This window comes from Myodes glareolus, chromosome 6, assembly GCF_982192425.1.
Source record: "Myodes glareolus chromosome 6, mMyoGla1.1, whole genome shotgun sequence".
Taxonomy (NCBI): domain Eukaryota; kingdom Metazoa; phylum Chordata; class Mammalia; order Rodentia; family Cricetidae; genus Myodes; species Myodes glareolus.
Window position 1 is genome coordinate 11425577 of NC_142031.1, and position 12036 is coordinate 11437612.

At 48.9% G+C, this 12036-nt stretch overlaps 1 protein-coding gene across 1 annotated transcript in view; it reads left to right on the forward strand.

Annotated features, from left to right (window-relative positions):
* Positions 1-3575: 3575 nt before the first annotated feature.
* Pdpn (podoplanin) overlaps positions 3576-12036 on the forward strand; it is a 33019-nt gene continuing 24558 nt past the window's right edge. The window contains exon 1 of the mRNA XM_048426633.3: positions 3576-3882. Coding sequence (XP_048282590.2) covers positions 3816-3882 — 67 coding nt within the window. The 5' untranslated portion in view covers positions 3576-3815. The remainder of the gene's footprint in view (positions 3883-12036) is intronic.

The following is a 12036-nucleotide window of genomic DNA, read 5'->3' on the forward strand; positions in this document are numbered from 1 at the left end:
TGCCCTTGGTCAAAGAAACCGGTCCCCCTTAGAGCCATTTAAACACTTCTTTCGTAGACACTAGTGTTTAGTAACTGTTTCCTGATGATCACAAACAGCACCAGGAGAAGAAAGAGATTGGGAACTCAGTGGACCCTGGTAGAAACAGCCGCCACCAGGCTCAGATCCTAGCTGTATGCAGAGTTCTCTGCAGTGGGAATCAGAATCTCTGCTCACAAGCATGTGGACTCTGGGGCTCATGTGGCCCCCGGCTGTTTCCAGCAAACCGAGGTGTTGTGAGTTCACAACCTCACATTACTCCTGGTCCAGCTCGAGCCCTAAGAAATGACCTATTCAGGAGTCACAGAAATGCTTCGTGTCTTGGGGGAGTTAACTGGAGGAATTTCAGCCCCAGAACGCTGTGTCTTCTCAGGCACCCTGCAAAAGTTCAGTCAACTGCTCTCCAGACTGGGCAGAGGCCTCTAAGAATGCTTTCCAGCGCCTGTCTCAACCAAGCTTCAGCATCTCCTAGGACAAACGGTCCCACACCATGTGTGCCATCTTAGCTCCATATATTTTATTCAAGACCCAGGATTAACAATAGGCTCCAAGCCCTGATCAGACACAGAAAGACAGGTCTTCTCTCCCCATTCGTTTTCTGTAGGACTCCACATGGTTTGTGGTACGTTCTAAAGAGTGGTTCTCAATGTGGGATTTCCCCCCCCCTTCCTTCTTTTAATGAATGAGGACTTTGGAGTGACCCCAGTGACCTGTGTGTTAGGCAGCCCTCCAGGTGAATCAGCGCTAAGCCATTTTCCTTGAATGCTGTGATCCTGATGAAGGTTGACTGGAAGAACCGATGAGATTGCAAGGTAAGATTTACAAATGGTGGGGCTGTGGGCCTTATCTCAAGGTGCCTGTCTCTAACTCTTTGTTTCTTTAGTCTTCACACAAGCTGAGTCATAGTCAAGTGGGGAAAGACCCCTGTGGTGCCAAGCTGGATTCCACTTTTTAGGCGTTCAGGGCTTCTGTATCTCTCTGGGGCATCTTTCTGCCCAGGGCTAAGGTATCTTTAACTTGCTGTTTGCCTAGTTGTGGAATGTAACTCCTCCCCCACCCTATCCTTCAGTGACCCTTCTAGGGGCCAGCCACACACCTGGTTATTCAGACTGGAGACTTAGTTCAGACTCCTCCAGTCCTCCCCTGTCCCCAGGCCCCCAACAGGATTCTGTTTCCACTTTTGTCCCTTCCTCCATCCTCGACAAGAAGGTAGGAGACCAGCCTTCTATAACCTAGACACATCCCTCGGACACAGGGAGAGCGGAGCCGGGGGTAGATTCCCTGGATTCTTCATCTACTCCTAGAACCCCCTCTCTATAAACTGTGCGCCAACGGTCCAGCCGCCAAGACAGAGCCCGTTTGCCTCCGTTATTTGTCCAAGAGGCCAGGCAGGCCATGAGCGTGGCACTCAGTCTATAACACACATCACTCACCCAAAAGAAATGATGTCACAACACCAGTTCAGCAGCCATGCGCCCCAGGTTTCTCTTTCTCATCTCTAGAATCTACTCCAGTCCTATCCCGCAGTCCCAGGACAAGTCACTGTCCCTTGAGCAACCCCCAGATATGTCCAGCCTCCTGCCTGCCCAGTGACACCTGCTGTTGGGTGGGCGGCCTTGCTCTCACCCTGGTGCACGACCCAGAAATGCTGCTAAAGGGCACAGCTTGCTAACTGTCGCTGTGAGCAAGTTTGCCAGAGACACTGGTTTAACCTGGTGTGTCCCCTCAAAAGGTGTTATTAATAGTGATGGGGTGAAAGCTGAGAGTCTGAGGTTTTGTTTTTTATTTTGTTTTTGTTTTTGTTTTTTGAGGCAGGGTTTTTCTCTGTAGCCCTTGGCAGCTTGACTGTTCTGAAACTCACTCTGTAGACCAGGCTGTCCTCAAACTCACGGAGATCTACCTGCCTCTGCCTCCTACTGGGACTAAAGGTGTGTGCCCCCACCATCTGAGCTGTTAAAATAATCTTGGTTCAGGAAATCAAAGGACTTCCCTGACAGCCTGAGTTTGAGCCTTAGAACCCACAAGTGAAGGTAGGAGTGAGCTGACTCCACAGAGCTGTCCTCTGATCTCACACACACACATACCATGTCATGGGTCCCTATACACATCATGTATGCACATGTGCACACACACACGTACACACATGTACACTAAATAATTTTAGAAGTCTACTCTTGCAGTTCTTCAGATGAAGTCTATGCCAGGCAGTGGTGGCACATGCCTTTAATCCCAGCAGTCAGGAGGCAGAGATAGGCAGATCTCTGTGAGTTTGAGGCCAGCCTGATCTATGAGAGCTAGTTCCAGGACAGGCTCCAACGCTGCACTGCACAGAGAAACCTTGCAAAAAAAAAAAGGCAAAGATGAAAACCCACTTTCACCCTCATTAGAACACTTTGAGGACATTCAGCCTTAAGTTCTGCTTTTAATTTATTTTTATTTTTACATCGTGTGTGTGTGTGTGTGTGTGTGTGTGTGTGTGTGTGTGTGTGTGTGTGAACTATCTGGTCAGAAGCATCCTTTGGGGGCCATTTCTTTCCATTCATCATTATGGGTCACCAGGTTTGGGGGCTGAGCCTTCTCAGGGCCCATCTTCAAATGCTTTTGTTGAGTGGAATTTATGGCATCTGGGCGTGGAGTCAAGACCACCTCCCCAGCCCTGTTCTTAAATTCCAGCAGGTTAGAAGGGGGGGGATAAAGAAGAGCTCTCTTGCTGATACCCACTCCCTGAGACTGAGGAAAGATTGTTTAAACCAAGAAAGGAGAATTACTGGTTAAATCCTGGGATTAAAATGGATAAACTGGAACCCTTAGTTCCAGGTGAGTGACCACCCATTAGATGACACAGCTGCTCACGCCTCCAGGTGAAGCCACAATGTCCCCAGTATCAGGAGGGGTCACGTGCTCTGCCTTTCAAAACCGTGTAAGTCACTAGCGCCAAGCACCCTACCAGGCCAAGCGCCCCAGTCAGATCAGTACCATTCCTAGACAAGCACCCACAAGGCTGAGTGCCACACTGGAAGCCAGTTGTCGGGGGACAGACACCCCACCAGCCACACATCCATGTGCCTTGGATGAGGGTTCAGTTAATTAGCACAAACTGCCTCTGACTCACCCAAACGACTGCCGTTTTTTTTTCCTAACCATCACATTCAGTATTTACAAAAAAATTAAAAATCCAATGTGTGATTCTAAAACCAAGGAATGGGCCGCACAGGCTACTGTGTGAGTCTCCCTTTAGCCCAGTAAAAAGGAAAATGTTGGTTTTGTGCTTTCTCCTTCAAAACAGAATAATAAGTACAGTAGAAAAATAAATAAAAATTATAAAGCAGAACTGTTTACTATCCGTGTTCCCTCTTTCTCCTGTTGTGGAACAGTCAAAAGCTTTTTTTTTTTTTTCTTTTTTGGCCTGGGCTGGGCCCCAGTGGCTGAGGCCCTGTAACTTTAAACCTGGCCTGAGGTCATCTTGTGATGCTGGCCAAACGGAGTCCGGGGGCGGTCCTAGATCCCTGGGCTGGGACCACCTGACGCCCACCCGCTCCCGCCCCGGTTGAGAGACATAAATGCTGTCTGTGCCGCCGAGGAGTTGCCAGCTGCCAAGTTTGCTGTTCTGCTGCTGCCGCGAGCCAAGGAAGCCCGGGCACTCACTGGGACTTTTGCTCACCGCCTTTCAGTCTGCTGCAGAGTTCTTCCCGGCTGGGCCTGTAGTTGCGAAGCCTTTTTTCCATCTTTTCACAACCACAAAAACCACTAGCTGCTGAGGCTCCAAAGAGATCAAGATGTGGACGGCGCCGGTGTTGTTCTGGGTTTTGGGGAGCGCGTGGTGCTGGCACTTTGCGCAGGGAGGTAAGTGTCCCGGCCAGAGTGGCTAACAGCTCTTGCTGGTGGGGGGATGAAGGGAGGCGTGGATTTTCTGGGATCGGAGAGTGCCCGGGAGAAAGCTGGGGCAACTTAGATGGGGCCAAGTCCCCAGGAACAGTCAGTGGGTGCTGCGGAAGTAGTCCGGATCCACAGGTGGTAGGGGTACGGAATGTCTCCCTCCTCCCGGGGGAGGGGGGAGACTAATGTCGTGGGGCGGGAGGGTGATACCAAGGGAGACTGGACTGGTCCAAAGAGCAGGGTATTAGAGGAATAGTTAATGTCTCTGGAAGAGAGGAACAGGCAGGAGGATAGGTTGGAACCAGGGGTCCCATCCTTGGGGACAGGTAGCACGGGTGGGAGGCGAAACAACTCGGAGTAGAGGAGGGGAACTGAAGGCTGCTGTCTTTCTAGCAGTCTTGTCTCTGCCTCCTTCCTCTTTTGACTCCAGCGCTGGGAATGGATGGAACCCAGGGCGTCCAACATCTAAAGCTGTACCTCCTAACCTGGAGGATCGCCGTGAGGTGTAAGTGTGGTTGAGGCCAAGGACTCAGTGGCTGACTTAGCGTTAATAAAAGACCAATGGAGCTTAAGTGCGCTCAGTAGGCAAAGTCCTTGCCTTGCAGGCCTGATGCTCTGGGTTCCATCCCCAGCAAGGCGCAAAAAACAGCTTAGTGATGGTCACCTGCGTGATCTCAGCATCTTCGGGGAAACAGGCGGGAGGATGACGTTTTCAAGGTCATCCTGGGGGCTACACAGTGAGTTTGAAAGCAACCTGGGCTTCAGAAGTGAACCTACCCTGTTTCATTTCTTGCCTTGCGTTTTTAGTTGTGTCTTTTTCCCTGGGGAATCTAAGCTCTAACTTTGACCCAAAACATCACCTGCTCCTCAGCAAGCTAGTGATCTTCAGAGATGGAGCCCTGTCCTTCCCGGGAAGGAAGTGGTCTGTGTGAGACGGGTGAAGCCTATCCTCGGCTTCTATAATTCTCCACCGACAACACCTACCTAGTCTTAGGGAAATTATACAGCATGCACCGGGCGGGGTTGTCTGCTTCAAAGAGGCGAAGCTACTCTTTATGGCGCTCTGGGCTATTCCTGGCAGTCCTATCTTTGAAACTTCTCCTTGCACTATGATGATATATACAGTTCTGTCTTTCAGTTCTATTTCTGGTTTGGCGAGACAATGTGTGTAAATGGCGTGGCTTTTCACTCGCCCCAACCACATCCGAGGAAAGCCAGAGACTGGCTAGCATCCTCTCAGGCAAGGGTAGGCTGCAACTCTCAGAAGCCAGTTTCCAAGGTGCTCCTAAGATGTAGCTGCTGTTCGGTCATGTCTAGAAAGAGTCTTCGTTGTGCTATGTTAGAAACTGTACAACTGAAGAAAGAGGCCTGGGAAAGAAAGGGGTGGCCATGTGGCCAGTTCTCTGCAGGCTGTTCTGCTGCAAGATTGAAGCCTATAGGGGTTTTGTCTGAGAATAATGAATATGGATGAGCAACACCATTGAGCTGAGGTATTTATTATTGGGGAGCCAGACTGGAGGTGATTGTGGTGTGCTAATTCTATTAGGGTCATGTGCCATGATTTAGTATTATAATCCAACCCCCTTTGCCATCTCTAAAGTCTTAGGGGATTCTAAAGAGGCCTGTTGTCCTCACATCTGGCATCTTCCTCCATTGCCAGGCCCCACCCTTGCTCTGAACATTCATCCAAAGCCTGTACCCGAGGGCCTGTCCGCTAGACAATTAATTTTTGTAAGATTCTGAAAGTCGCTGCTTGCTGCTAACCCATGTGTGCTCTTCCGGGACCAGTCCAAACAGGATTAATCATGTGGCAAAAAATCATCCTGTGATTTCCCTGAAGTTCTTGCCAGTTTGGGGGAGGTGAGGAGCTGGAATCCTCTGTTGTTGCTGAGGGTTTTTGGTGCAGAGGCCTTGAATAAAGGCTCGTTCTCTTAGAGATTCTGCGAGGGAAGCTCGGGCTTATGATCCCAACCTAGGTTCAGAAGGGAAAAGCACATTTGAAGGTTTGTGTTCGGCCCCGGAAGGCTGAGTGTCCCCGTAACCAACAGTACTAAACTCAGTTCACCACTTACTGACTCAGTGCTGGCACAGATCGAGACCCGAATCTTGGCATGAGTGAGGATGGCCCTGCCTAGTGGGCAGGGTACCACTTCGTTGCATTCCCATCCCCCACCACATTCTAGGAATGTCACCAGACTACCTCATTTAATCCCCGACAACTCCTGTAAATTATACACTATTATCTCAGAAGCTGCCAGAACAAAGATTCAAAAGCAAAGTCAAACTCCTCACTACTTCTGAACTAAGAGAAGGAAAAAAAAGGAGACAGTTGAACTTGACACCAAAGGTGGACTTCGCTATCAGTCCCTTAAACATGAATACAGACTTTCCTAGATTTTTTTCAGTTATACGCTCCCCACACTGGAATCGGTGCATCAAAATAGATTGCCTTAGTTCATCCTGCTCACAGGTGCTAAATACCTCCCAAGAGGGTGCGGCAGGAGGCTGGGTACAGGAAAGCCGAACGTGTGCTCCGCCGTCCTCGCCAACCAAGAATGAACCTGTGCCTCAGATTGCCCTGGCTTATCTGAATTTTTGTCATAGTTCTGGCTTCTGAGAACAGGCATTCCAGGTTACAACTTGTGGAAGTATTTCGGGGGAGGCTGAGAAGGCAGCAAACTCAAATACCAGTCTTTCCCGGAACCCTGCAGAGGATCCCCAGCCCGACATCCATCGCTCAAGGAAACCCTGCTTATCCTGAAACCTCTCACTCAGGGAAGAAACCAACGTGGTCTTGTTAGAGGAGGGTCCATGACTGGAGAGGCTGAGATACGCTCAAAGCTGATGAGGTTGCTCACAGAGTTCTCACGGAGTACACAACAGTTTAAGCTCCCTTTGCCTGCAATTCTGAGTACTTTGTCAATAGATGTCTTAAATTGTGTGTGTGTAGGCCAAATCTTCCTCAATGACTCCACACCCTATTTTAGAGACACTGTCTTATTGAACCTGGGGTTCACCAATTGCTAGACTGAACAATGGCCCTCAGGAATCTGGTTGCCTCTACCTCCCCAGTGTTGCGGTAACAGGTGCACCCCGCTTTTTGTGTGAGTCTGGGGGTTGGAACTCAGATCCTCGTGTTCGCATGGAGAATCCTTTACTAAACGAGCCCCCTCTCCATCCCCTGGAAAGTTCTGGGGAAGGAAAAGTGATCAGGCTTTTCATCCAAGATGTAATGCAGGATAGAGCCAGGTTAGGAAACAACTGGCCTTCTGCCAAGTTCATCCAGGGCAGGAAATGGAGGTGTCTGTTTCCTCCCACATGTCTAACCACAGCGCCTGGCTGTCCGTCATTCCAGCCCATTCATGACCAGCCAGGTGATGGGAAACTCTTGAACATTAACGGAAAGAGTAGAGCAAGGTTAGAGAGACAGCTGGACGGATAAGATGCTTGCTGTGCCAACGTGAGAGCCTTAGTTTGGTTCTCAGAACCATTTTAAAAAGCTGGGCCGCAGCAGGGATTTGTAATCCCGGTGCTAGGAATGCAGAGCCAGCCAGGTCCCTGAGGCTCTCTGGCCAGCCGGTCTAGCCCAATCCACAAACTCCAGACCAGTGAGACACCCTGCCTCAAAAAATACGATACTTAGAGACTAATACCTGAGGTTATCCCTTGGCTACACACACACACACACACACGCGCACACACACGCACGCACGCACGCACGCACGCACGGACGCACGGACGCAGGCATGCATACCAGTACGTCTGTATTTGTATCTGGTCTCGTGTCTTTGCCTCTGAGAACAGTTTGTATTTGAAGGTAAATTTGGCAAGTTCAGAGGGAGATTTTTGACCGTGGCCAGCTGATCACTTCCTTGGAGAAACAGAAGACAAACACTGTAGAGGCAAGGCAAAATGGATGCAGTTTCAAAACCAGAAAACATATGCAAAGGATGCAGATGAGCTCGTGGCTTCTGTCCACAGGGGCAGAAATTGCAGAAGTGCCTGGAGAGGTGTGGGCAGGTCAACCTGCACAGCAGCGGGGCTCGGAGAGCTTCTGTTCAATTGGCAGGGTCCAGGGGAATGCCAGTAGTTTGCAGTACAGTTGGAGGCCTGGGAAGCAGGGGTGCAGAATGTGTAAACAGCACTGAGGAGCAGGGTATTTCCCAGAGGCCATCACTGTGTTTTCGTCAGGGGGAATAAAAGACAGCAAACAAACAAGGCTGTAAAGCAGAGGGGGGGTGCCCCACCCGAGGGAGAAAGGACTTAGTTTGTCTGGCATCTCTAGAAAGGGAGAGAGGGAGAGAGAGGCAACCGCCCTGCCCAAGGAATTTGCTTATTTAGCAAATACTTACTGAGTCCTTGCTATGTGTTCAGGCTTTGGAGCCTGGTGTTATCCTGCTTTGAGCTCCTAAGGGGGTGTCCGATCCGGCAGCCTTGCGGATTCTGACCTCAGTAAGGTTGTGTCCTTGAGCATTAGAGGTCTTTGTTCCCTTAATCTGGCAACACATTCCATCCAGTGCTTTTGTTCTACAGAAGATCAGTCATCTCCAGAACCTTTGTCACTGGAGAGGGGCATGACATTGGCGGCAAATATGTGCATAAAGTGCAGAAAAACAAGTCTTCTATGTGTGTGCGCATGCGCAGATGTGGAGGCCAGAGGAAAATATCTTGTCATCCTTTTTTAAAAATTTTATTTTAAGATTTTTTTTATTTTTAAAAATTGTGTGAATGCATATATGTCTATGTGGGGGTATGCAGGTGCCCACAGAGGCGGAAGGAGTCAGATCTCACAACATGCAGAGTTACTGAGAATTGTGAGCAGCCCCAAGTGGGTGCTGGGAACCAAACCCAGTTCCTTTGGCAGTGTAGTATGAGCTCTCAACCACTGAACTATCTTTCTCTTCAGCCTCCCCGCATGGTTTCTCAGAGACAGGCTCTCTCACTGGTCTGAACCTTGCCAAAAGCACCAGGTTGCGGGGCCAACAAGCTCCAGAGAGCCACCTTGTCTCTTTTTCCTCAGAGCTAGGGTAGAACTCACACACCATTACAACTTTGGTTCTGGGGATCCAAATGAGGTTTCCGTCTGTGCTGGCTTGAATCAGAATGGCCCCCAGAGGCTATCTATATATTTGACTGCTTGACCCACAGTTGGTGGCATTGTTTGAGAAGATTACGAGGCGTGTTGGTGATGACGGAGGCTTGTCACACGGTGGGGGTGGGCTTTGAGGTATCAAAAGCCACGCTATCCCCAATCTCTCAATCTCTCTCTCTCTCTCTCTCTCTCTCTCTCTCTCTGTGTGTGTGTGTGTGTGTGTGTGTGCGCGCGTGTGTGCGCGCGCGCACGCCTGTCTGTCTGTCTATCTCTTTCTCTCTCTGCCTCTCTGCCTCTTTCTACCTCCCTTCTACTTGAGGATAAGATACAAGCTCTCAGCTATTGCTCCGCTGCAGCTTCTCTGCTGCCATGTTCTTACTATGGTGGTCATGGGCTCGCCCTCTGAACTGTAAGCCCTAATTAAAACTCTTTCTTCCAAAAGTTGCCCTGGCCGTGGTGTCTCTTTGCAGCAATGGACGAGTGCTAAGGTACCAAGCTTGCAGGGCAAGTTCTTTCCTGGCTGAGCCCTCTCCCCACGCTCCCGTGTCTTCGTTCCTAGTAACCTTTGCTTCCTGGCCTCTTATAGAAAGATCAACTCGTGGAAGGCGGCCTTTTCTGAGACTATCACTCCATAGGAAGATTAAATGTGAAGCTGCAAAGCCACACACTAGATTCCAAATGGGAGGGGCTCACAGCAATAACCACTTTGTAACGGTCATCGTTTGCTGTGCTAGACTGTGTCAGCCACTCGTGAACCCTGTTGCACTCAGTCCTCACAGCACAAAGACAAGGCAGGAACTATTTACGTCTTAAAGACGAGCTCATCCAGGTTCAGGCCCAAAGCCAGTAAACAGCAGCAATGAGCTGGAACTCAAGTACCAGAACATAACAAGTGCACACACCCTGGGCACACATCCCTGGCCGCTCAGCTAAATGGCCACCAGTGCTTGGAGTCGGTGTCCCTGAAGACACTAGAAAAGTCAGCCGTGTGATCCCTCAAAGGTCTTAGACGGCAGCAACACCCTCTGTTACGGTTATACTCACCAAGTTGTTTTCATCAATTTTGTTCGTTACACATATGGTTTTAATTATGTGTGTGATGTCAAGAGCACTCTGCTGGGTCGTTCTCATTTCCAGCTTGACACAACTAAGAGTCATCTGGGACGAAAGAGGGGACATCTCAGTTCCAGAATTGCCCACTCCGTGGGATATTGTGGTAATTGATGAGGGAAGGCCCTGCCTACTGTGGGGAGGTGATCTTGGGCTATATAGAAAAATCTAGCTGGCATGAGCCAGAGAGCGAGCCCATAAATGGTGTTCCTCCAGGCTCACTGCTTTAGTTCATGCCTTGAGGTCTGCCCTGACTTCCCTCAGGGATGGATGATTACCTCAAGTGTGGCTTTTGGTTGTGGTGTTGATCCAGCAACAGAAAGCAATTAAGAACAAGTACCAAACTAAAATGCTGTCCCTGTCCCCTTAAGTGTTTGCAGGGCACATATTATCAGGGATTAGAGGATGTGCTGGTTTAAGTGACAATGGCCCCATAGGCTCACCTGTTCCAATGCTTAGTCCCCAGTTCATGGAACTGCTTGGGAAGGACTAGGAGGTGTGACTTTGTGGGGGTAGACTTTGAGGTTTCAGAAGCCCATGCCAGGCCCAGGCTCCATCTCTCTCTGCCTCATGCTTGTAGATCAAGATAGAAGCTCTCAGCTACTGTGCCAGCCCCACCCACGGCTGCCTGCCTGCTGCCCTGCCCCCCTTGCCATGACCGTTGGACTCTGAGCCTCTGAAATGACGAGTCCCTAAATTAACTGCTTTGTTTTAGAAATGGCCTTGGTTGTGGTGTTTTTTGGCAATGATAGGAAGGTAACGAAGACAGAGGGGAAGAGAGGATGGATGGTTAATAGGTACACGAGTGTAATTCCTATGCACGAGTTCTAGTGTCCTATCGCTCAGTGGGGTAGCTATGATTGACAGTGAACAACTGTATTTGTTGATGTAGCCAGAGGATTTTGAGTGTTCCTGACAACTGATACATGTTTGAGATGATGGAATCCAGCAGTCCTGCTCTGATCTTTACATATTATAGAAAAGTATCGAAATACTGTATTGTACCCCATAAACCATAAATATATTTAGCTGTAGCAGCACTCTTTTTTTTTTTTTTTTTTGGTTTCCAAGCCTTTTTTCTTTGATTTTGTTATTGTTTTCAAAATATTGCTTCCCAAATTTTATTCTTAAAAATAATTTCAGGAGCTGGAGAGATGACTCAGAGGGGTTAAGAGCACTTGACTGCTCTTCCAGAGGTCCTGAGTTCAATTCCCAGCAATCACATGGTGGCTCACAACCATCTGTAATAGGATCTGACTGCCTCTTCTTGTGAGCATGAAGACAGATCACACAAATACATGATTATAGGTGTGTCCCGCCATGACTGGTTTATGAGGAGCTGGGGTGGGAACCTGGGCTTTTGTGTATGCTGGACAAGCACTCTGCTACCTGAGACAGATCTTCATCCCTAACTTTTCTTAAATTTAAAAACAAATGTCTGCACGCATGTTTTCTCTCTCTCTCTCTCTCTCTCTCTCTCTCTCTCTCTCTCTCTCTCACACACACACACACACACACACACACACACACACACACTATTCTAGTGAGCAGAGGGTATCTCATAATAGTTCTGAACTGTCTTTCCTTCACTAATGACAAATGAACTTCACCACCTTTTCATACTGAACATCTTAGGGGGGATTGTTCAAACTCTTGGCTGTTGAAGTCTTCAGGCATTTTGCTAATTTGCTTTTTTCCAAGTAAGAAATTAAAGTTTATTGATTATCGAATACATATACATATATGAGAAAGGGGGGGCCAGGGGGCTGCAGTTATTTTTAAGAGCATTATGTCCAGCAGCTATGAATAGACAAACTGCACTGTCCCCGTGAACAGTATTCTCGGGCCAAAGCCAAACTGGAACTGGAGACTAAACTGTTTTAAAAAAAATCGACAAAGAAAGAAACAGTTAAATATTG